Genomic DNA, 21792 nt, shown 5'->3' on the forward strand with positions numbered 1-21792 from the left:
CCCAAATAAGCTCGACCTAGTAAAAACGACACGTGCTCCGGCTATTGATTATTAAGAGTAAGGTTGAATTTGGATAGTAATGTATGTACATTTTGTTAAAAAGATAATTGAAACTCAAGAACAGTTTTTCTACACTTGTAATATTGAACTCTTTTGGAACAGAATGCATGAGTGGTTAGTTATAAAGATTGTAATACCTGTTTTTGATGATAGTGATAATGCGTGTTTGTTACTTGATTATGTTTAATGAAGATTTAAAAATGCTTGGACTATTTTATTCATAAGGGTCGATAATATATTAAAATTGTCATGACTAATACGTTATACATATTCATTAGGCATATATACATAAGATGTACTACTGTCACTAATAAACTATCAGATGTCCCAAATGATCAAACATGGTTCAGCATGGTTAATTGCCGTAACTCAGCACAAGTGCATCATACAGCAACATGACATTCTGGACGTCCAAATGATTGTATTGTATTGTATTGTATTTATTTATTTAGACCTAATGCTGAAACCTAATCCTTGTGTTATCCATTATTTTTAAGATTATTGAATCTTTTTCTCCTATTAAATGCCACTGTAAATGCACTAGCAATGCCACCATGTGATGTCACGACTGCAAACTTCTCAAAAGAATAACAAAAAATAGAGCAACAGCCAACACATTAGTACCACAATCATTACGAACATCACAAATATTTCAATACAAACATATTTAATGTGTTTAAAGGGTGGAGTTTAAATCCAAATAGTTCAGTGTGCGGTTAGTCAGCAGTCTTACGGCCTGTCTTGAATCTATTTGTGTATGCCCCAATGCTTCAGTACCATCTGACAGAAGGCAGTTGTGGGAAAAGGTTGTTGTTTGGGCTTCCGAGGTCTTTGATGATCCTCCAGGACATCCTCAAGCACCATCTGGTGTAAATGTTCTGGAAGGAGAGGGGGTAGCTGTGGCTCAGGTGGTAGAGCGGGTTGTCCACTAATCGTAGGGTTACTTCAATTCCCGGCCCACATGACTCCACATGCCTGAGTGTCCTTGTGCAAGTCACTGAATCCCAAGTTGCTCCTGATGGCAAGCTAGTGCCTTGCATGGCAGCTCTGCTACCATTGGTGTGTGAGTGTGTCTGTAAATGGGTGAATGAGACACAGTGTAAAGTGCTTTGTAGAACTGCTAAGGTTAAAAAAGCACTATATAAGTGCAGACCATTTACCATTTACCAAGCTCACCTGTGCAGTTAAAACTGTGCTCTCTCGGTTTTTACAGTCAAGAGTAGTGCAGTTCTCATACCAGTAATGCTACCAGTTAGGACCAACGGGAGGATTCTGGGGCTTCGACAGAATCTCTTAAGGCATCAGAGGATGTAGAGGCATTGTTGTGTGTTCCTTATGTCAGCTTCAGCTGAGATCTTCGGTGACATAGATCCAAGGAATATAAAGCTGCTCACTGTCTTTATTGCAGCTCTGTTTATGGTGAGAAGAACATAGCTAATTATTAAGTGAATTATAGCTAATTATTAAGCTAATTGCCCAGAAGGAATTACTAGTATTAAGCTCACTGCATCCTCTTCCACACACGTGTGCATGATAAAGGTGTATTTTAAACAGCTGGTGGACACATCATAAATCTGTAAACAGGAACAGTTAAGCCATCTGGCTGTATTCACTCAGCAACACATAATAGACAATAGTTGCCTTATTGTGGTGTCACAATTTTTTCCCATGTCTGAGCTAATAATGTAGGCTTATTGGTGACCAGTGACCAGTATAACTGAAATTTCTAGAGATTTCCTCATAGTCTACATTCTGCATTTAAAAGCAATTTTGGAAAGTTTGCTGGTTCACTTAATAGTCTGTCAGTTTACTTACTCTCTCTCTCTCTCTCTCTCTCTCTCTCTCTCATTTCTCACTATTATACACTGACCTTATTATTAAAATTTAAACAGCAGACTTACATTACAGAATAAACAAGTTTAGTTTACAGAACTAGCCCACATGTTCAGTGTGATAAGGCATTAAAGCAAGTTATGACCCTGTACTAATACTCAAATATCTCAGTTCTTTTTTAAACCACTGAGGCCTGAGTCCACATAAAGTGCTTCTGATACCTTTGGCTTGCTCATTAGGCTTCTAAATATAAATCTACACCCGGATGTCTGTAAAGCTGTTATGTGAATTGTTAAAAGCTGTACAAATTGAATTGAATTTCTGTATTGCTGTCCTATATATAACCTTTATGGGATCATTCAGAGGGAACTACTGAAATAATGCAAGTGTGTTGTTCTTTTTCATACCTTTACTTGTAGATAATATTTAGCCCCATGGCACTATCCGGTCACTATTTATTGCTGTAATGCGAAAAGTTCATTTCTGGAAAAAGAGAAAAGGGAAATGGGAGGAGGGTCAGCAAATAGCCTATGTATAGTAGGCAGTTGTAACTACAGTATGCCAACTTACCCCTGTTTTAAGTAACCAGAGAATGTGAAATTTTTAGTGAAATCACTCTGGGCTTTAGAAATCTGTTTCAGTAGCGTTATTGAAGTCGCTTCCCTTGTAACCTATGGCCTCTCTACATCAACTTATCTTCCATATACATCCAAATCACACTCAGAGAATAATGTACAAGTATCCTAACATACACTGACTGGTGTTAGTGTACTGGTGCTAGAACAAAGAGGGGAAAAAACACCCAAGGCAGGACACTCCACCCTTTAGAGCCAACAGGAAATGTTCAGCATGAGTATCATCTGTGTGTGTGTGAGTGTTTGCGTGTGTGTGGGTAGTGTGGTATGTATTATTAGTCTACTGTGTAAATGTATGCATGTATGGGATACAAAGTATACACAATGGTGTGTGTGTGTGTGTGTGTGTGTGTGTGTGCATGCCACCACTTTCTCTGGGCCAACATTGTGCCCCAGTGCCAGCAGTGTGTTGTAGTGCTTGTGTTGTGTGAGTCACATGTGGCCCTGTATTAATTTTCTTTTTCACTGCAATTTCTCAATTTGTCTATTTTATTTTCAGGGCAATTGTGTTTTAATATTTTTGTGGGTTTTTTTTTTTATTTTATTGTTTTTTTGCTTTTTACAAAAGAAAACTTGGATAAATAAAGTCAGTATTTATTCTTATATTAATGTTTATCATCTTATGTTCATGTGTAAAATTGTATTGCTCATATAGTGTAGACTTATTTTCATACTCCAATTTTAGTTGCATTTTTTAAAATGTAATTTAAAATTCTAAAGATTCTCACTTTTTTCCTTAGCTGATCTGGCATTTTGATGAAAGGTGGATGCTTTAGAGCCAGGTTCATCAAATCTGCATCATATTTCCTATGTACTGTATAGTAATATTGGACTTCTGCATTTTTACCCATTATACCTGAAGATTCTTGAATACTAAAAATGACATTTTCTTCTGTTCTCTTAAAAGTAACAGTTCTGACCTCTGGTACTTCTCAGTTTAATTATAAAACACACACACACACACACACACACACACACACACACACACATATATATATATATATATATATATTATCCCATGCTTCATCTCTATCTAAAAAAAAAAAGAGTGATGCAGCAGTGCTTTAGTCCTTTACTTTTATCTGTTCATTCTGTTCAAACAGATCAGGGCCCAAAGTTCCAAATTTCACGTTAATACTACCATCAGTGCCTTCGTGCTTGTCATCTCGTAGATCGCTCACTAGCTGAACCATGAGTTTTCTGCCATAACTCAGCACAACACTGTAGTTGCGTTGACATCTGGAACTACGAGCCTGCTTGTTGTCTCCACTACTTATACATTGAAGTAATGACATTAAACATTACTGGAAAATAGTGACTGAGAAACCTGACCTTATGTTTGATATAGCTGAATTTTTTCTCCTAGCAGGAGAGCACCCTGTAACATCATCGAGGTACACATCTGCTAACCTCTCACAGAAATATACAGCACTAACCAACAAATTATCACCACACTCACTAAACACACCACAAATATTTCAGTGGAAACATTTTTCATGTGTTTCAGGGTGGAGCTTTCCTTAAAAATTCACATCAACTACACACTGTGACCAAAAAGACCAGCCTTTTGACTCTGTTGTTTCCCCACTATTGCACACAACTTGTGTATTAAATACTGTGGAATTAAACTATATAAGACTTATATTGAACTAATAGATTGTCGTTTCATTTAGATATGTACACAATTCATTATGAAGTTAATTAAAACAAATTAAATAAAAGACACTCTCCATACATTTTTATGAAGAGGTATAAAATCCTTTGATCATTTCGACAAATATACAGCATTTGTTAAAAAACAAAACAAAAAAATGAACTTTTGGAAGCTTGAAATATCAGATATCACTTTAAAAAAAAAACTTGGATGCCATTTACACGCACAATCATTAGAGAACACTTTAGTGTGATTAACCGGAGCACACATGTGGCTGTGATTTTGAATCAGGCAGAGAGAGACAAACCTAAAGGTCTTTTAGCTACAGTTGTGCGCATGCGCGAATGCACCGGAAGTGTCCTGTTGCCCTCCACTAGCCGCCGTCCCTGTGCTGTCAGGAAAGCTGTAGGACGAGTTATCTTAAATCATGGTGTTCGAGGAGAAAATGATCTTAAACGGAGACCCAGAGGAGGTGAGGACTGATATTTAATCTTGTGCATCAGAATAAATGCAGATTTTAAGAGAAGGCTTAGCGAAGCGTTTCCTTAAGGACACGTTATAATGTAGCTTAGCTGTCAGTGCTATGCTGCGGCGTCTCTGTATTGCTCTGGTCACCTTTGCTGTAGATTTAATAGCTCGAGGAGTCAATTTGTTCACTGAATCGGTTGAATAACAGTCTTCAAAAATAGCAGCACTACATGACCGTAAATTAGAGTATTATTTAAGCACTTTTATTAATATCACAATACTTAAAAGGGGGAATAGAGCTGGAGATTAGGAAGAGTTTTGTAATGTGTTTGTTAATTAATTTTTTTTAAAAGCAAATGATCTAACATGACCAATTTAAGATCTACACAAACTCTCTACTGTATCTGTACATTTGGCTCACAACATCTTTGCACTGAGCAGACCATAGTGTTTTTTTGTTGTTGTTTGTTCTAAATGAATCTGCAGTATATTTCTATTTATAGACAAGCACAGACAAAATCAATCCGATGTAGTGGGGATTAATCCGGCTACTTGGATCAAAGTGACCACTTTGGTGTCTTGAGACACTTAATTTGCGTGATGAAGCACTGAAAGTTTCTTTCCTTAGTAGTTGTTTATATATATATTAGTTATAGTTATAAGTATACTATATATAAGTTTCTTCAAAATGGAAACACGGGGCAAATACAAAGTCATATAGAAGCTGTGCAAATGATGATATGGTTTTGTGCACTGAAGTTAAACCTATTAAAGAGTTTGAAGCTAATTCTCTTTCTTCACTACCATATTGTTTCAATACAGGAGGAAGAAGAGGAGGAGGAGGAAGAGGAAATGGTGGTATGTTCGACAAGCTTATTGACAATACTAAGCCAAGATTCAGCTACCTATAGACTCTTAGACACCTCTGTTTAATTATTTATCATGCAGAAAAGAATCATTATTTTGAGGCACATGTCGGTAGTAAAAATTAAAATCTGTTATTCCTGACAACACGTTTGCTGCACGGTGACTTAGTGAGTAGCACGTTTGCCACACACCTCCAGGGTTGGGGGTTCGATTCCCGTCTTCGTCTAACAATTCTGCCTGCCAAGTTTCTGTTTCTCTCTCCTGTGAACAGAATTGCAGAGAGAGAAACATACAGTGCTGCATTAATTGTGTCTAAATTAGGAGACTTTGAGATATAGCATGTACCTGATTATAACAAACAGTCGTATGGCAGCTTAGAATGTAGCCAGATTCAGTTATCATGGGAAATGCGCTGGCTTTGTTAAGGCTGTTTGTGTTTGAATACACTGTACTTTCACACTTCTCTAAGTGGGACATGTGCGATGCGCTCTCAGATTGATCCGAAATGAGGGGCTTTAGAATGCAGCATTATTTATGTCACTTGCATGAGGTGTACGTACTGTATTTCCTATGACTGATTATCAGCACATGCCTTATGACAATATATAGACGTTAAATAATACAAACACAACTAGCTTGATGTTTAATAAGAGAACCTCCTGGTGTGTGTGTGTGTGTGTGTGTGTGTGTGTGTGTGTGTGGTGGTTGTGAACGTAGGACCCGATAGAGAATATCAGGCAGAAATGTGAAGAGACAGAGCACTGTGTCCACGCGCGCGAGAAACTCGAGGTGTGTGAGACGAGGGTAGGCTCACGGTCGACTGAAGAGGACTGCACTGAGGAGCTTTTCGATTTCCTGCACGCACGGGATCACTGCGTGAGTAAAACTGCTTCAGTTCAGCCATAATGTCAGACAAGTTATTTATAAGATATAAAGGCAGTGTAGAGAGGGATTATTATTATTATTATTATTATTGTTGTTGTTGTTAGAAACACAACAGTCCCATTTCTCATTTCCGGTGTGATATTGATATAGCTTTCTTTGAACTACATACAGTCTTCTATGTAGATTAATAATGGTGATGATAATGAGACTTTATTGGTCACAGCACACTGAAATTCTATTTCAAGATTTATAATTGAGTTCTAGAGAAGCAAAGTGCACAGAGTAGAGTTGTAAGAGCTAGAGTAAGTGCAGAATAATTTTTTTTTATTATTTATTAAGTGTTGGGGAGGGACAATTTAGGGGTTTGTTAGGTGTTAATGGAAGTGCTGGGTCTTTAGATGGTTTTTTTTTTTTTTTTGAAGATAGTGGAGGATTCTGCTGTCCGGATTGAGGTTGGAAGTTCATTGCACCACTGAGGGACGGTTAGTTTGTTGGTTCTGGAAAGGAACCTCATCCCCACTGCAGGTTGCGTGAGGGAACATAAGCTTCAAGGAGAATGTTGAGGGGTGGGGGTGTTGTTCCAGACAAGCTCTTGTACATCAGCATCAAGGCCTTGAATTTGATGTGGATGGCTACAGGATGGCCAGTGGAGGGAGATGAAGAGGGGTGTGAAGTGGGTTCTTTTAGGCTGGGTGGAAAACAACAAAATGTAGCTATAAATGGTGGAAAAGTATGTCATTCTTTAATAAATAAGACATTGTAATAGTTGGCATACCACTGTGGTATAAGAGGAATAAAACACAAGACATGCTGTTATATTAAGAAAAGATCGTTCGTTTGTTTTTACTTTTTTAAAAAAATTTTTTAAAAAGTTTTATAACAGTGCACCCCAAAGCATTTTAGTCCTTGCTTAATCCTTGTGGAAGTCTGAGGGACAGCGAGCCATGATTGTAGTAGTATTACATCTAGATCTAGTAGTATTATTTGTATGATATTTGGATTGAGTTGTGTGATTGATCCAGATATGTTGAAAGTGATCTGATCTAGAGTGTGAGACAGGTCTGGATAGTCATGGTGCACAATAGCACTCAGAAATCTTGCTAACAGACTATATATTGCTATACATCAGTATTTCATGAATTTGCTATATTGTAAAGCACTGGAAATCAGTCCCTTCTTGTCCTCACTTGTATCAGTACTATTGTTGTAAATCTTTCTTCTTTCTTTGTCCAGGTGGCCCACAAGCTCTTCCACTCACTCAAATGAAGCTCCTCAGATCCTCATCACTTCTTCATGACTGTCCTGTCAGTACCACTAATAAAGTTGTTTTTTATAGGCAGTGAGGTGATTGCTGACATTTTTTTTTTTTTCCAACTGAACCACCGTACTGTACCTAACAGTGTGCCCAATCTGCTTCTGATGATTTGTGATTAAAATGTTGTAAAGTGTACATCTCTGAAATAAATACCATTCTACAACCAGTGTCGGTGTTGATAGAAGTGAAAATTCAAACAATAGTGGAGCAGCTGAGAATTCCCTGTTCAGTCCCTGCATAAGATTCAATTCAGTTTTATTTGTATAGCGCTTTTAACAATGGACATTGTCCCAAAGCAGCTTTACAGAAATATATAAATTCAGGATATGGATTTTAAACGTATGAATTTATCTATAATGAGTAAGCCAGAGGCGGCGGTGGCGAGGATATACTCCCTGAGACGATATGAGGAAGAAACCTTGAGGGGAACCTGTCCGCATCTGGGTGACACTGGATAGTGTGATTATAAATAAATAAATCCCTTCTTTAACTGTGTACTACATGTTCAAATAATGCAATTATGTAACCAGGAACTTCATTATAGTTTTCTTCATGAGGTTTATTCGGTTGAAGTTACCAATTGTTCATGGCAATTTCAGTCCTAAAGCTATCATAGCAAAACTGTTCATATCAGTTGCAGTCCAAAGCCATCTTCCTGCTTTTTAAATGGTACCGCGCTCAGTAATCTTGTTGATCTTTAGGCTGTCTGTGTGGGGCCATCCTCAGCAACAGCGAGTAGCTTGATTTGGAGGTCACATGCAGAGGAAAGATGGAGGAGATTGTGTTGCTGCATTAGTGGTGTATTACTTACTTCCTATTGCCTCCTAACCTGTATGCTGTGGATATCGGGTACCTGCTAGAGTACGTCGTTCGGATGTACTCTTCACTAACCTATTGCAGTGTGAGGATATATGAACCCTGAATGGTTTCCATGAAATGATGTACACTGAATATTCTATTTCAGGAAGCCTACGAAAGGGCAGTTTTTTACACTACATCTTTGTAACCAGGGTGGCATGGTGGTACAGAGGTAGCGATGCTGCCTCACAAGTTCTCCCCGTGTGTGTGTGTGTGTGTGTGTGCATACATGGTGCCTCGAAATGGGCTGGCAAAGGACAGTCTGTATTCCCACCACATGCCCAGTGTCCCCATGATAGACCCCGGCTCCACCGCAATCCTGACCAGTATGAAGTGGTTACTTAAGGTGAATGAATGAATCTTCGCAAGCCAAGTGTTTCAAAAGACTACCAAATCAGGCTAAAAACTAATAGATGTATTTAACTCTAAAATCTCAACAGTGTGGGGAAACGGTGGCTTAGTGGTTAGCAAGTTTGCCTCACACCTCCAGGGTTAGGGGTTCAATTCCCTCCTCACCCTGTGTGCGTGAAGTTTACACATTCTCTGGTGCTTTGGGGGCTTCCTCTGGGTACTCTGGTTTCCTCCCTCAGCCAAAGACATGTGTTGCAGGCTAATTGGCATGTCCAAATTTGTCTGTAGTGTGTGAATGGGTGTATGATTGTGCCCTGTGATGGGTTGGCATGCCATCCTTGTACCCCAAGTTCCCTGGGGTAGGCTCCAGGCTCCCTGTGACCCTGTGTTGGATAGGTGCGATGGAAAATGGATGTATTTAAACATTGCTGTATAATAATTTCTTGCAGACTATCCAAAACTAGATAAATTTCTATGCAATGTGGAAGCTTTTGTGCTGTGTCTAACTTTAGAACCACAACTTTCACAAGAGCCCCAAGATTTCATAGAGATAGTGAAAATTGTGACCCTGTAGGATAAGTGGTATAGAAGATGGATGGATGGATTTGTACAAATAACCTGGAAGATATCTAGAACATCATAAACATCCATCCATCCATCTTCTATACCGCTTATCCTGCCTTCAGGGTCACGGGAAAACCTGGAGCCTATCCCAGGAGGCATGGGGCACAAGGCGGGGTACACCCTGGACAGGGTGCCAATACATCGTAAACAAAACAATACAAAAAAAATGGATTAAGCCGCGGCCTTTGCAAAAGTTTAAGGCGCCAAAAACCTGCTTGGAAAACCGAGTTCAGGACCGAAATGCATGTTTTCATTTTATAGACTACACATTATACAGGCCACCTAAGGTCCCAGAGATGGAGCTTTGTGAACACCTAATTGTTAGAGGGGTATTCTTGAAAGAAAAAAAAAAGGACAAATCTTACCTAATGCACCTTTAAAGTCCCTGTGAAGTGCCTTATTTGATGTGTTGACATAATTTCCACTGAAACAGGAAGTCAGGGTGGTACATATCGAGTGGCTTTCCCCCCTTTTTAAATAGCTAATAGTGGTTAGTATACCTCACAGCCAGGAAACCTACAACTGAGCATTTGATTGGGCAGAAAATCTGATGGAGAGGCTGAAGTGCAGAATGATGTCATCAATATTGTTGCTCCGTATCGTTGGTATAGAGAGACTGTAAATTTTGAATGCATATATCTTCTCAATGTAAAATTTGTCATTGTTTTACAGCACACTAGCTTATAGATAACCTTATGGCTAACATCCATATTAAAGCCACAAAACTTCAATTTTGATTTCATGGGGTACTTTAAAAAATTTACACACATTATTTAGGCTTTTATTTTGAAAATGTGACGGAACTTGCTTACGTTGGCGACCTTCACACACCAGCCTTCCGTTTCCAGCTACATCATGTGCAAGTAAACAGAAACCGCTGGATATTTTCAGTGCATGTGTGTCACATCAGTTCAGTAGTTTTAAGAATGTGATTTAAAAAAACAAACAAACAACAACAACAACAAAGAGAGAAAAACTTACGAACAAAAACAAACAGTCTTTCCTGTAGCAGGAGAAAGGATTTGCAGGTTCACTTGCTGATTCCAAACATGGGCAGCTTCACTCTGGTGCAGATGTGCATCAGGAAAGTGGCTCAGCATATGGATGTGCTGGAGGGTCAAGCTGGGGGTGAGGAATCGCTTTGTGTGTGTGTTTTAAAATTATCTTCATGGGTAGAAAGATCTTTGTGTTTATTAAAGGACTAATACGTGTTGCAGAGTTTTGAGTGATAAATTACACACGCAACATTAACCTGCTGTTCATTAAACAGAACTCATGATTTTGCCTATTGATTCTGTGTAGACTTATTCAAGTCAATTTTGAGATCTGACTCATACACCGATCAGCCATAACATTAAAACCACCTGCCTGACGTGTAGGTCCACCTTGTTCCGCCAAAACAGCTGTGACTAATCGAAGCATGGACTCCACAAGACCTCTGCAGGTGTGCTGTGGTATCTGGTACCAAGATGTTAGCAGCAGATCCTTTAACTCCTGTTAAATAACCGGTGCCATGATGGGGTGTAGTAATGTCCGCACTAAGGTCTGCAATAATATTTAGGTAGGTGATGCGTGTCGAAGTAACATCCACATGAATGCCAGGACCCAAAGTTTCCCAGCAGAGCATTGCTGAGAGCATCACACTGCCTCAGACAGCTTGCCTTCTTCCCATAGTGCACCTGGTGCCATCTCTTATCCAGTTAAGTGACGCACACACACACACACACACACACACCTGACCGTCTGCATGATGTAAATGAAAACGTGATTCATCAGACCAGGCCACCTTCTTACATTGCTCCAGGGTCCAGTTCTGATGCTCACTTGCCCATTGTAGGCGCTTTTGGTGGTAGACAGGGGGTCAGCATGGGTACTCTGACCGGTCTGCAGATACACAGCACCATACGCAGCACGCTGTGATTCACTGTGTGTTCTGACACCTTTCTATCATCGCCAGCATGAACTGTTTCAGCAGTTTGTGCTACAGTAGCTCTTCTATAGGCTCGGACCAGAGGCTAGCCTTCACTCCCCTTGTGCATCAGTGAGCCTTGGGTGCCCTTGACCCTGTCGCCAGTTCACCGGTTGTCCTTCCTTGCACTACTTTTGGTAGGTACTAACCACTGCATACTGGGAACACCCTACAAGACCTGCAGTTTTGGAGATGCTCTAACCCAGTCATCTAAACATCACAATTTGGCCCTTGTTAAAGTCGCTCAGATCTTAGCTACCTAATATATCCCACCCCTTGACCGGTGCCACTGTAACGAGGTAATCAATATTATTCACTTCACCTGTCAGTGGTATTAATGTTATGGCTGATCGGTGTACATTGGATTTATCTCTCTCTCTCTCTCTCTCTCTCTTTAAAAGTAATAGCGGAGTTGATCAGTTCTCAAGATAAATGGGAATAACTCTTCCTAATGAAGCGCAGACACAGCAAACACTAATGTTAATGCATTAATGCAGGGACGCTTACTCAGTTTATCAATGCATATTTATAGTGTCTTGCTGATTTAATGGTTATTAAAGTAGATTTTATCAAATGCAATGCACAGTAATGTCGTTTAGTTAATTAGAAGGTAGAATAAGAGCTTGTTACAAAGCTTCAGCCACAGGTGGGCGAAGAACAGTCTCCAGTCACAGTATATCAAACTTCGTCTGGTTTAGAAAATGGCAAAATAATCTGTGAGCCAACAGAGACGGCTCTTATTGCCGAGCGGCGCTAAATGATCTGACTCATTGAAAAGAGCCAGAATCACGATCACTACTGCCTTGTGTTCGGCATCTAATGCTTCATCAAAGTTATAGTCTCTACAAACCTCTTGTTTAAGTTTGTGTTGGTGTTGTTGATCTAGATTTGCCAGCCTCACTTCTGAAAGAATTGATGCCTCACCTGAACATGTACTACCTGGACAGGATTGAAAAAGCTGCTCATCTAAAAGGTAAACATGCACAGACAAAACTCTGCAGATGTCTGGAGCGGTTATTGTGCTCCCAGGATAGGCTCTGGATTCACTGTGACCCTGACCAGGATTCATTCATTCATTCAGGGACACACCCTGAATTACAGGACACCATGCACACACTCATCACACATCAGGGGCAGTTTAGTGAAGCCAGTTCACCTATCTGCCTGTTTTTTTAAGGAAGAAACTGGAGAAACCAGGAACCCCACACCTTTATCACTGTATTTATTGTAGTTTTTGCACTTGTGTAATGTTTAATATCGTTTTAATGTTGTTGTTTTTCACATTTCAAAGTCTGTAATCGTTTTAGGTGTTTCATGTTCATCTGCTTGGGCAGCAAAATGGAGGGATCTGAATCGCACTTGGCGCTGGAAGTTAAAGGTACTGGACGTTTTCTTATACAGGTCTAGATTTTCGAAATATTCCGTGCCACAACTGACCTGATTCTGTTTCTGTAACCTTCGCTGACCTGTTTATTAATGTTTGGGATTCAGTTTTGGATGATTTCACCTGTTTTTTGCATACTTATCAGTAACATGAACATGCTAACACTTTTTATAGGTATTCAAGTGACTCCGTCAAGATAATGTAATATTTTTGTTTTTCATCATTAGCTAAAAGAGCACAGCAGTGTGAGCCCATTTTATTTTATTCGGTGCCAGCACTTTCATATACAAATATTTTAACCGTTAGACTAGCTTTCTGTGAGTCACTTGTGGACTATCCGACACTGGACTATACTAACACTATACTAATACTGGGTAGGGCCTCCCTTTGCCCTCAAAAGAGATTCTGGTTCATGTTGACATGATCACAGCATGCAGTTCCTGCAGATTTTTCAGGTGCATGCTCATGCTGTGAATCTCCTGCATCTCTACCACATCCCGAAGGTGTTCTACCGGATTCGTGTCCGGTGATTGGGAAGGCCACTGAAGAACGCTGAACTCATCGTCATGTTCGTGAAAGCAGTTTGAGACGACTTTTACTTTGTGACACGGAGCATTATCATGCTGGAAGTAGCCATAAGGAGAAGGGTAAATTGTAGCCATGAAGGGATGCACACGGACAGCAACAATACTCAAATAAGCTGTGGCATTCAAGCAATAATTGATTGATATTAACAGGCCCAAAGTATTCTAAGAAAACATTCCCCACACCATTACACCACCTCCACCAGCCTGGACTGCTAACACAAGGAAGGTTGGGTCCATGGATTCATGCTGCTGGTGCCAAATTCTGACCCTTGTTGTATCTCATCTGCCTCAAGTTTCAACGTGTTGTTATCTGAGTGACTGTAGCCTTTCTGTCAACTCGAACTATTCTCTGTCTGGCCATTTTTCTTTGACCTCTCTCATCAACAAAGTGTTGCAGAACTGCTGCTCCCTGGATGCTTTTTCTTTATCGCACCATTCTGAGTAAACTCTAGAGACTGTTGTGTGTAAAAATCCTAGTAGATCAGCAGAGATGGAAATACTCAAACCGAACAATCGAACAATCATACCACGAACAATCATACCACGGTCAAAATCACTAAGATCACATTTTCCCCATTCTCATGGTTTATGTGAACATTACCTGAAGCTGCTGGCTCGTATCTGTATGATTTTATGCATTGCACCGCTGCCACACGATTGGCTGATTAGATAAATACATGAATGAGTAGGTGTACCAGTGTTCCCAATGAAGTGCCCGGTGAATGTAAGGGTAAGGTAAAAGTGTGCACTAATTGGATGCTAAATTGTCTATTTCAGTTTTTGCAGCCGGCGAAGGAAGACTGGAAGCAGATGTGCTTGGAGAGCTATTTTCACACGGTGCTGTTCAGAAGGTCGCAAGCACAAAGCTCTGCATTTGACACGAAAGATGGCGCGGTTCTCTCAGTGTCAGCCAAGTACGTGCGGGTTCTCTCTCTCTTCACGGTGCAGGATGTGTGCAGATTAGCTTCAGAGGAACTGCGGCTCATCCTGTCCACTCTGGAGAAGGAAGTGAGGACACTCAGGTTGCTTGACGCCAAAGTCTTACTCAGACACATAAAGTCAGACGTCCTCTTTGTTCTGCATCGTCTTCTCGACCATGGCTCGGTTAAAAAGCTAGTTCTGAAGAGGACTCCAGATTTGTACGTCTTCAGATGGATTATGTCCAGATGTAAGGGCTCTAGCTGGATTGATGAGGGTCCTGCAGCATCCAAACGTCCTCGGCTGCATCTGCTCACAGATGAGACGGTATACAACAAGTTCTGTCCCTCATGTAGTGCTAATGGGACGTGTCCAGAGGGACAGATCCATTCAGTGGACCTGGAGGTTTGTTCATTGACTGCAGTGTCTTGCCTCCTGCCTTCCTGGCTGGATCTCCACTCACTTCACCTGTCCACTACCCGTAAGTGCTAAAACAACAATCTGCTGTCTTTTTTTCTGAGGCAGTGTATCAGATATGTCTTTTAGGTTGCCGTGATTTAGGAAGACGGTTTTTTTTTTTTTACAGCCCTTGATGAATTTATGCTTTTTACAATTAAGTACATTTTAGCAGTATTTATTAAGAATATGTAATAAATATATAATGACCCAATGTTTTCAGTTTCAATACAACACCAGTGTCAGTGCTCTGAGGACCAGCAGATACCTGATATAGATATACTACTAATCTTATACTGATCCGACACTGACGTGATACTGATTTAATACTGATGTGATGCTGATTTAATACTGATGTGATGCTGATTTAATACTGATGTGATCCTGACTTTGGTTCAATTAAATAATTGCAGAAGCTGTCTAATGAGGTTTGTGTTAATGATAAATTTAAGATGGAAATGATAGGAACTTAACTTTAGGTTTTGTTTCTACTGGAGGAACCAGGAGCAGTCTATTTTCAGGAAACGTTTCAGTTTGTGCTTCATCACTGTTTGTGTTTGATTAACCTTGACAGACTGAGCTGCTTAGTCAGTATTACATTGTGCATGCACAACTGACAGAAATCTGTAACATGTGAGTCTTACCTTACTCGTGAATACTAGTTTTGCCGTGAGGACATATGACCTAAGACATAATATATATATATATATATATATATATATATATATATATATATATATATATATATATATATATATGCTGTCTCATTGATGGCACTGAGCCACTTTGCAAGTTCAAAATTCTCATCCATAATATTAGTGTTGCCCTCATGCTGTATATATGTATGCTGTTTGTATATTGTATTATACATATTGTATACTTGTGTGCAGAGCTTGTTTGTGAGAAGGAAGTGGTCGACTTGGTGGAATCTCTCAGAAAGCTTTTCCTGAACCCACACTGTTCCCTCAAAAACCTGAGCCTTGGTAACTTGTGTGTTCAGGGTCATTTAGCCAGTTTGCTGATTTCCTGCCCCACACTGCAGACCCTCTCACTGGAAATCAGCCTGCGGTGGGACTGCAGCACCACATCCAGCGTACAGTTCACACCAAACATGTGTAATGCTGCTTTCACTGTTATTATTGTTTTTATGGCTGGTAATGTATAAAAGGTGTTACATATTGTTGTTGTTGTTGTTGTTGTTGTTATTATCCACTTTAAAACTGTCATAAGTTCACTTAGCTTTCCATCAGGTACAGGGCGGTAAATGATTGTCGTATGTTATTTTCTGAAGCACTCTCTCTTGAGAAACTCACCTTGAAGGCAGTTGAGAACCAGACAACTGTAGAGTGTTTACCAGCTGTGCTTCAACATGCTCCGAATCTCCGCAGCCTTCACGTCACAGGAATACGGCACGCTTCGTCACTACTACACACACTGCCAGGTATTACAAAAGTACTGCATATAAAAACACACACACACAAGATGAAAGCACAAATGTATAAATGTGGTTTTTTTTTTAATTTGAATTATGTTTTTACGTTGTAGTTTGTTTGTTTATTTATTGCTTTTTTTTCTGGTAATAGATAATAAATAATATAAATTCGCTGCTTAAAGATGTTTCAATTATTTACAAAAAAAGTATCATGTAAATGATTAAAAATGTATTAGTTAATAGCAAATATCTTAACTTCTTTGCTTGGATATAGTTTGCTAATAGACATATTTTCTTTTTTTTTAAATAGATACCTGTTCTCATAGATTTGAAATCATTCTTTTTGATGTGTCTTTTGCTGAGATTTTTCATTTTCCCCTCTTTGCTTTAGTCTCTAATTGATGAGAATTATTCTTTGATTTGCATTTTCACTAAACTGTTTATTGTCCTTCGTCCCGCTGTTTTTCTTTTCTTCTCGGTTTTTGTTATCTTAAAAGATAATGTGCGGTTTGATGATGTCACAGTGAATAGCTCTACGCTGAAATTTCAGGAGCTCATTGTTTTTTTCTGTGTGTGTGTGTGTGTGTGTGTGTGTGTGTGTGTGTGTGTGTGTGTGTGGCGGCGGGGGTTCCTGTGAGAATAATCTATTAGCAAGAGTTAAATTAAAATTCAGTCCTCTCTTCTAAGGAAGATTGTAATACAGAGTGCTGTAATTAAAGTGGATCTCCAGGTGATCCCTGATCTTAATTATAACATTAAGAAAACGTTATCCCTTTCCAGAGTCCAATCCATTCCTGAAGGTACTAATGTTGGAAGACATAAACCTGGCAGACTGTCACCATGAGATTATTCATCTCCTAGAGAACTCCATTTTGGAAGGTAACATCAAAACAAACAAGACAGATCTTAACTTATTTAGTTACTTATTAATTTAATGTACTTTATCTCAGTCTTGTTGCTTTCCACATGATTTCAGAGCTCTCCTTGAAAGACTGTAGGCTGCTAGAGAAGTGCACAGAGAAGAAAGACTTCCTGGTTCCATTTGTAGCATCTGCCAAGGAACTTTCTTCCCTTCGCTCTCTGTCTCTATCTCAGAACCGTCTTGGTGAGACTCGCATCACTGAAACATTTACACGTATTTGTTCAATTTGGTCTTGTGTTATTGGAACACCAGGGTTTGAACAAAATACGTGAAGCACTCGAGTTCAGGGTTTAGTGAAAGTACAAAATACAAACGAAAAATTGCTTAAATCTGCTCAGGTTAAAGAAAGATATTTAATATGTTCATCACAGAATAAGTTTGAAATGTGTCTGTTTAGTAACAGGGTAAAAATCTGACCTCCCAGTGATATCATTTGATTATGATCATTTAGGAAAATGTACAAAGCGGCATAAAATCCCCGAATTTGCCAAAATTTCATGTATTTAGGTACCATTCAGTACACCAAGTTATTTTCACAGTAGTGTAGAAAACATTTTGGATTTAGCCGTATTTTTTCATTTTGATAATTTGGATTTTGGCCAAAAAAAAGTGCACTTAAAATAAATAAATAAATAAATAAATAAATAAATAAAGCTACTACTACTAATAATAACAACAGGAATAATGCTAATTATATATTTTTTTAATTAAAATGTGTCTATTTATTATTATAAATTCATCATTATTTTGTATTATATTAATATCTAAAATTTATTGTTGTGTTAATTTTCAGAATGATGTAATTATTGATTACAGTGTGATAAATGACATCTTGCGAAATTAAAATATCTTGAATATGGTCAGATTTATCTAGTATGTCCTAAGACGACAAGAAATAAAAAAAACAAGCTTGTTAAACCTATTTCTAGACCTTTTCTTTTCCTAATTTCACGCTTGACATAATCTGTTCTATTAGCAGATAATTTAGCTAATTTTGAGCATTTATTTCTAGAAAGAAGCAAAATGATCTGCCAATAAAATAAGACAAGTTAAAGCTTGGAATTAGGTAAACGAAAATGTCTAGAAATAAGATTAATAATCTTATATTTGATTTATTGTGACCTTACAAATTTCATTTCGATGAAGATATTTTTACTTGCTGTCATTTTTTGTAAAAAAAAAAAGAAAAGAACTTATTTGGGACAACGATGACTGAAATATGTGGCTCCTCTTGATTGTTTACAGATTTGATATAGAGTTACATTTTGTTAATGTTTCTTGTTACTAGTCTTGGAAAAATGTGATAATTTAATGTGTTAAAAATTGAACTGTCTGTCTCCTTCAGCTTCAAGCGTCATTGATGTTGCAGATCTGTTTTTAGGAGAACATCCTGGCAACATAACCAAATTGGACCTCAGGTAATACTGCTAATGTAATATAGTCCTACATATTTCTGATAATATTACTAATATGTCATTTTGTTTACATGTGTTATAAATTTAGATTTGAGTTTAATATACAGATGGGTGACACATTAAAGGAAAAACCAACAATTTGTTGATGTTAGACTCTTCTTGCTGACAGTCTGATCTTATTCTTTATTAACGTTCTCACTTGAACAGCTGCTCTTCTGTTTTTAGATAAATATCACATTAATGCATGAAGATGACAGTGGACACATTTTGACTGAAAAGTCACCCTGATTGACTGATGTCTTTCCCATAGATCCTAAATGTAGATATCTTTAGTTACTGTTCAAACACAGACAGTTGAGCAGTCTGCCCAAATAACGAACCTTCTTTCAAGTAGTGCTTTCAAAACACTGCTTCATGAAGCTTCGAAACCTTTGCGAATCTTTTGTTTCGAATCAGTGGTTCGGCTCGTGTATCAAATTGAGCAAGTCACGTGATTTCAGCAAACGAGGCTTCGTGAAGTCATTACTTGTTTCTAAATGTTTCGAAGTTTCCATGGTTCGCCGCTAGGGGGTGTTGATCTCCAGGTGAACCAATGATCCAATGTTTAACTGTTCTCCGGTCAGTTTTATGATGTAGGTTTATAAAACCGAAATGAATCAATGGTGTTTGTACTGATCCATGCTCAGTGCTCGCCTCAGGATGCCTTGTTAATTATCTGATGTGAAATTCCACCAAATTTCCTCATAAAAATAAAGAAGGCATGGCCAGATGTTGTGGGTTATTACGTAGGCGAGAGAGAATTTGGTATATATTATCGGTTTTGTATTTATTAATCTTCATTTTTAATGACCAAATTACCCTATAGTTATTCACAATGAGGAGCCTACAGGTTACAAATCCAAGCTCGTGTAGTTGTCAGACAGATGTTAAAAACTCAACACATTAAAAAAGATCACTAATTTTTAAATGGCTCTTACAACGATGTGGACAGGGACTCTTCACAGAGGATTCAAACCCAAGGCAGCAGTATGCCAGTCCACAGCACTATCAACTCCTCTACATATGTAGGTTATAATGCGTCAGCGCTGGTTTGAATCGTTGTCAAGCTGGTTTCAGAGCAACACCTCTAAGTGACCACTAGGTGTCACCGTGGAGACGGGTGTCAGATTGTCTCGACGCCTCGACACATTTACTTCACACATTTACTTCACCTGTTTCAGTGCTCCACGAAGCCTCGCTCTGCGCACCAATACTTTCAAACTCGCATACATCTTGCTATCTTCATCCAAAATTGAAGTAAACTGGACCTGCTCAGTGTTCTTATACATGCCACAGAGCATGGTAGGATGTCACCTGCCAACTGTATCGTTGGGTAGTCACTTCTCTGGAAGCATCATGATTTCTCCACATCACGTTTTTTTTTTCTTCACCTGTATACAAGGCTACTTGTTTCTCTCAACTTTCCTGCAGCTCAAACTTCATCCTCCCTGCTGACCTGCTGGAGTTCAGCCGAAGGATTGACGCGTACCATCCCCTTCACCGATTCACACTGGACCTGCGCTTTAACCCACTTAATCGTGACCCTGAGGTCAAAGGTCAAGCCCTGCGGATGCTCCTTCCGTTCTGTGAAGTTCTGACTGATGAATGGGACTTCAGATCGACCATGGTAGATCACGTTAGTGTGATGTGAAGAGACATTTAATGCTAGAAACACACAGTACTGGGAGTAGAAGAGTGTTAAAAAAACGGCATCCGTGAAAGATGGATTCTGTTGCTTACACCACTGCTGTGCCCCAAACAAACTGATGCTTTGTACGATTTGCTTTCTCATATCTAAAAAACACAATGTAAAAATTCGATTTAACTTTCCAAAACCATATACCAAAATTTGCTCAACTGAATTTAGAATGTTCCATGTAAATATTTTTGTGTGTATTATTTTTGGAGTAAAACCATTGTTTCTACTGTGCAGCAGTATTATGCAGTGGTGTTTTTTTTTTTGAGTATTATGTTTGATGTCTTAAGTTTGCTTTATTTTCTAATGTACTAAACAAATAATTTATTATGATGAACTTAAAACCCCTTCAGTGACATGCAGACATGTCAATGTGGCTTAGGACCCAGTATCTGTAAAATCTATACAAATGAACAAAAGTCATGCAGATGCCAAAAATCTAACTTGAAGCTAAAAGTGAAATAATCATAAAAGTCATAGTTTTGATGTCCATCCATTTTCTGTACCACTTATCCTTACTGGGTCGAGGGGAACCTTGAGCCTATCCCATGAGGCACAAGATGGGGTGTCACGCCATCGCAGGGCACAATCACACATCCATTCATCCACTACAGACACCGTGGACATGCCAATCAGCCTACCACGCATGTGTTTGGACTGGGGGAGGAAGCCGGTGTACCTGGAGGAAACCCCCGAAGCACGGGGAGAACATGCAAGCGCCGCACACACAGGGCAGCGGCGGTAATCAAACCCTCAACCCTGGACACGTGAGGCGAACGCGTTAACCACTAAGCCACCGTGTCCCCCATAGTTTGATGTATTTACTGAAAAGATTTGGTTGGGGTTAAAGAAACAAGCATCAGACACTAAACATGTATTTGAGTGACCGAGTGAAAATTGCATCCATTCGGTTTCCTCTGAACGATTGCTTTCACCAGATAAGTTTCAAATCCCAGGACCGCCAGAGAGCCACGGTTGTCTTTTTCGGAGAAATCATCTGTAAAATTATACAAATGTTTTATCTAAAATTGTATATGTAAATACACAAGAACTCCTCTTGTCTCGAACAAATCACTATGATCTGAGAATAACTTTTTGTCAGTTTAGAAGCTGAGGGTACAAACATCACAGCAAATTGTTTAATATTGTCTGTCTATTGGGTTTAACGTCCAATTTCAGCATTTCTTTCACCATTTCCAGACAATGGTCATTTTTGGGTAAAACCTTTTAAATCTCCACTCACATCACTCACTCATGTGAGACCCATATAACGGCAATAAAAACTTTGTGTATAAGCAACACGTTTAACAATCCTGATTGTTTCCACTTGCACTGTTTATTATTATTATTATTATTGTTATTATTATGTATTAGAATCCCAGTCACAAGGATATGAATCAAGTAATAAAGAGTGCTCACTAGTT

The 21792-nt window shown here is 38.9% G+C and overlaps 2 protein-coding genes across 2 annotated transcripts; both read left to right on the top strand.

Annotated features, from left to right (window-relative positions):
- The first annotated feature begins 4509 nt into the window (after positions 1-4509).
- LOC128615016 (cytochrome b-c1 complex subunit 6, mitochondrial) lies at positions 4510-7884 on the top strand. Its single transcript, XM_053636830.1, has 4 exons — positions 4510-4654; positions 5473-5508; positions 6235-6393; positions 7636-7884. Exons 1-4 carry the CDS (start codon positions 4610-4612, stop codon positions 7666-7668), a joined length of 273 nt encoding a protein of 90 aa, XP_053492805.1. The 5' UTR covers positions 4510-4609; the 3' UTR covers positions 7669-7884.
- A 2290-nt stretch (positions 7885-10174) lies between these two features.
- Positions 10175-21775, top strand: lrrc41 (leucine rich repeat containing 41). Its single transcript, XM_053636818.1, has 10 exons — positions 10175-10678; positions 12406-12492; positions 12827-12897; positions 14268-14889; positions 15755-15979; positions 16156-16305; positions 17077-17175; positions 17273-17401; positions 18564-18636; positions 20104-21775. The coding sequence occupies exons 1-10, from the start codon at positions 10600-10602 to the stop codon at positions 20321-20323; spliced, it is 1755 nt and encodes a 584-aa protein (XP_053492793.1). The 5' UTR covers positions 10175-10599; the 3' UTR covers positions 20324-21775.
- Positions 21776-21792: the final 17 nt, after the last annotated feature.

Source organism: Ictalurus furcatus, chromosome 11 (assembly GCF_023375685.1).
Source record: "Ictalurus furcatus strain D&B chromosome 11, Billie_1.0, whole genome shotgun sequence".
Lineage (NCBI taxonomy): Eukaryota > Metazoa > Chordata > Actinopteri > Siluriformes > Ictaluridae > Ictalurus > Ictalurus furcatus.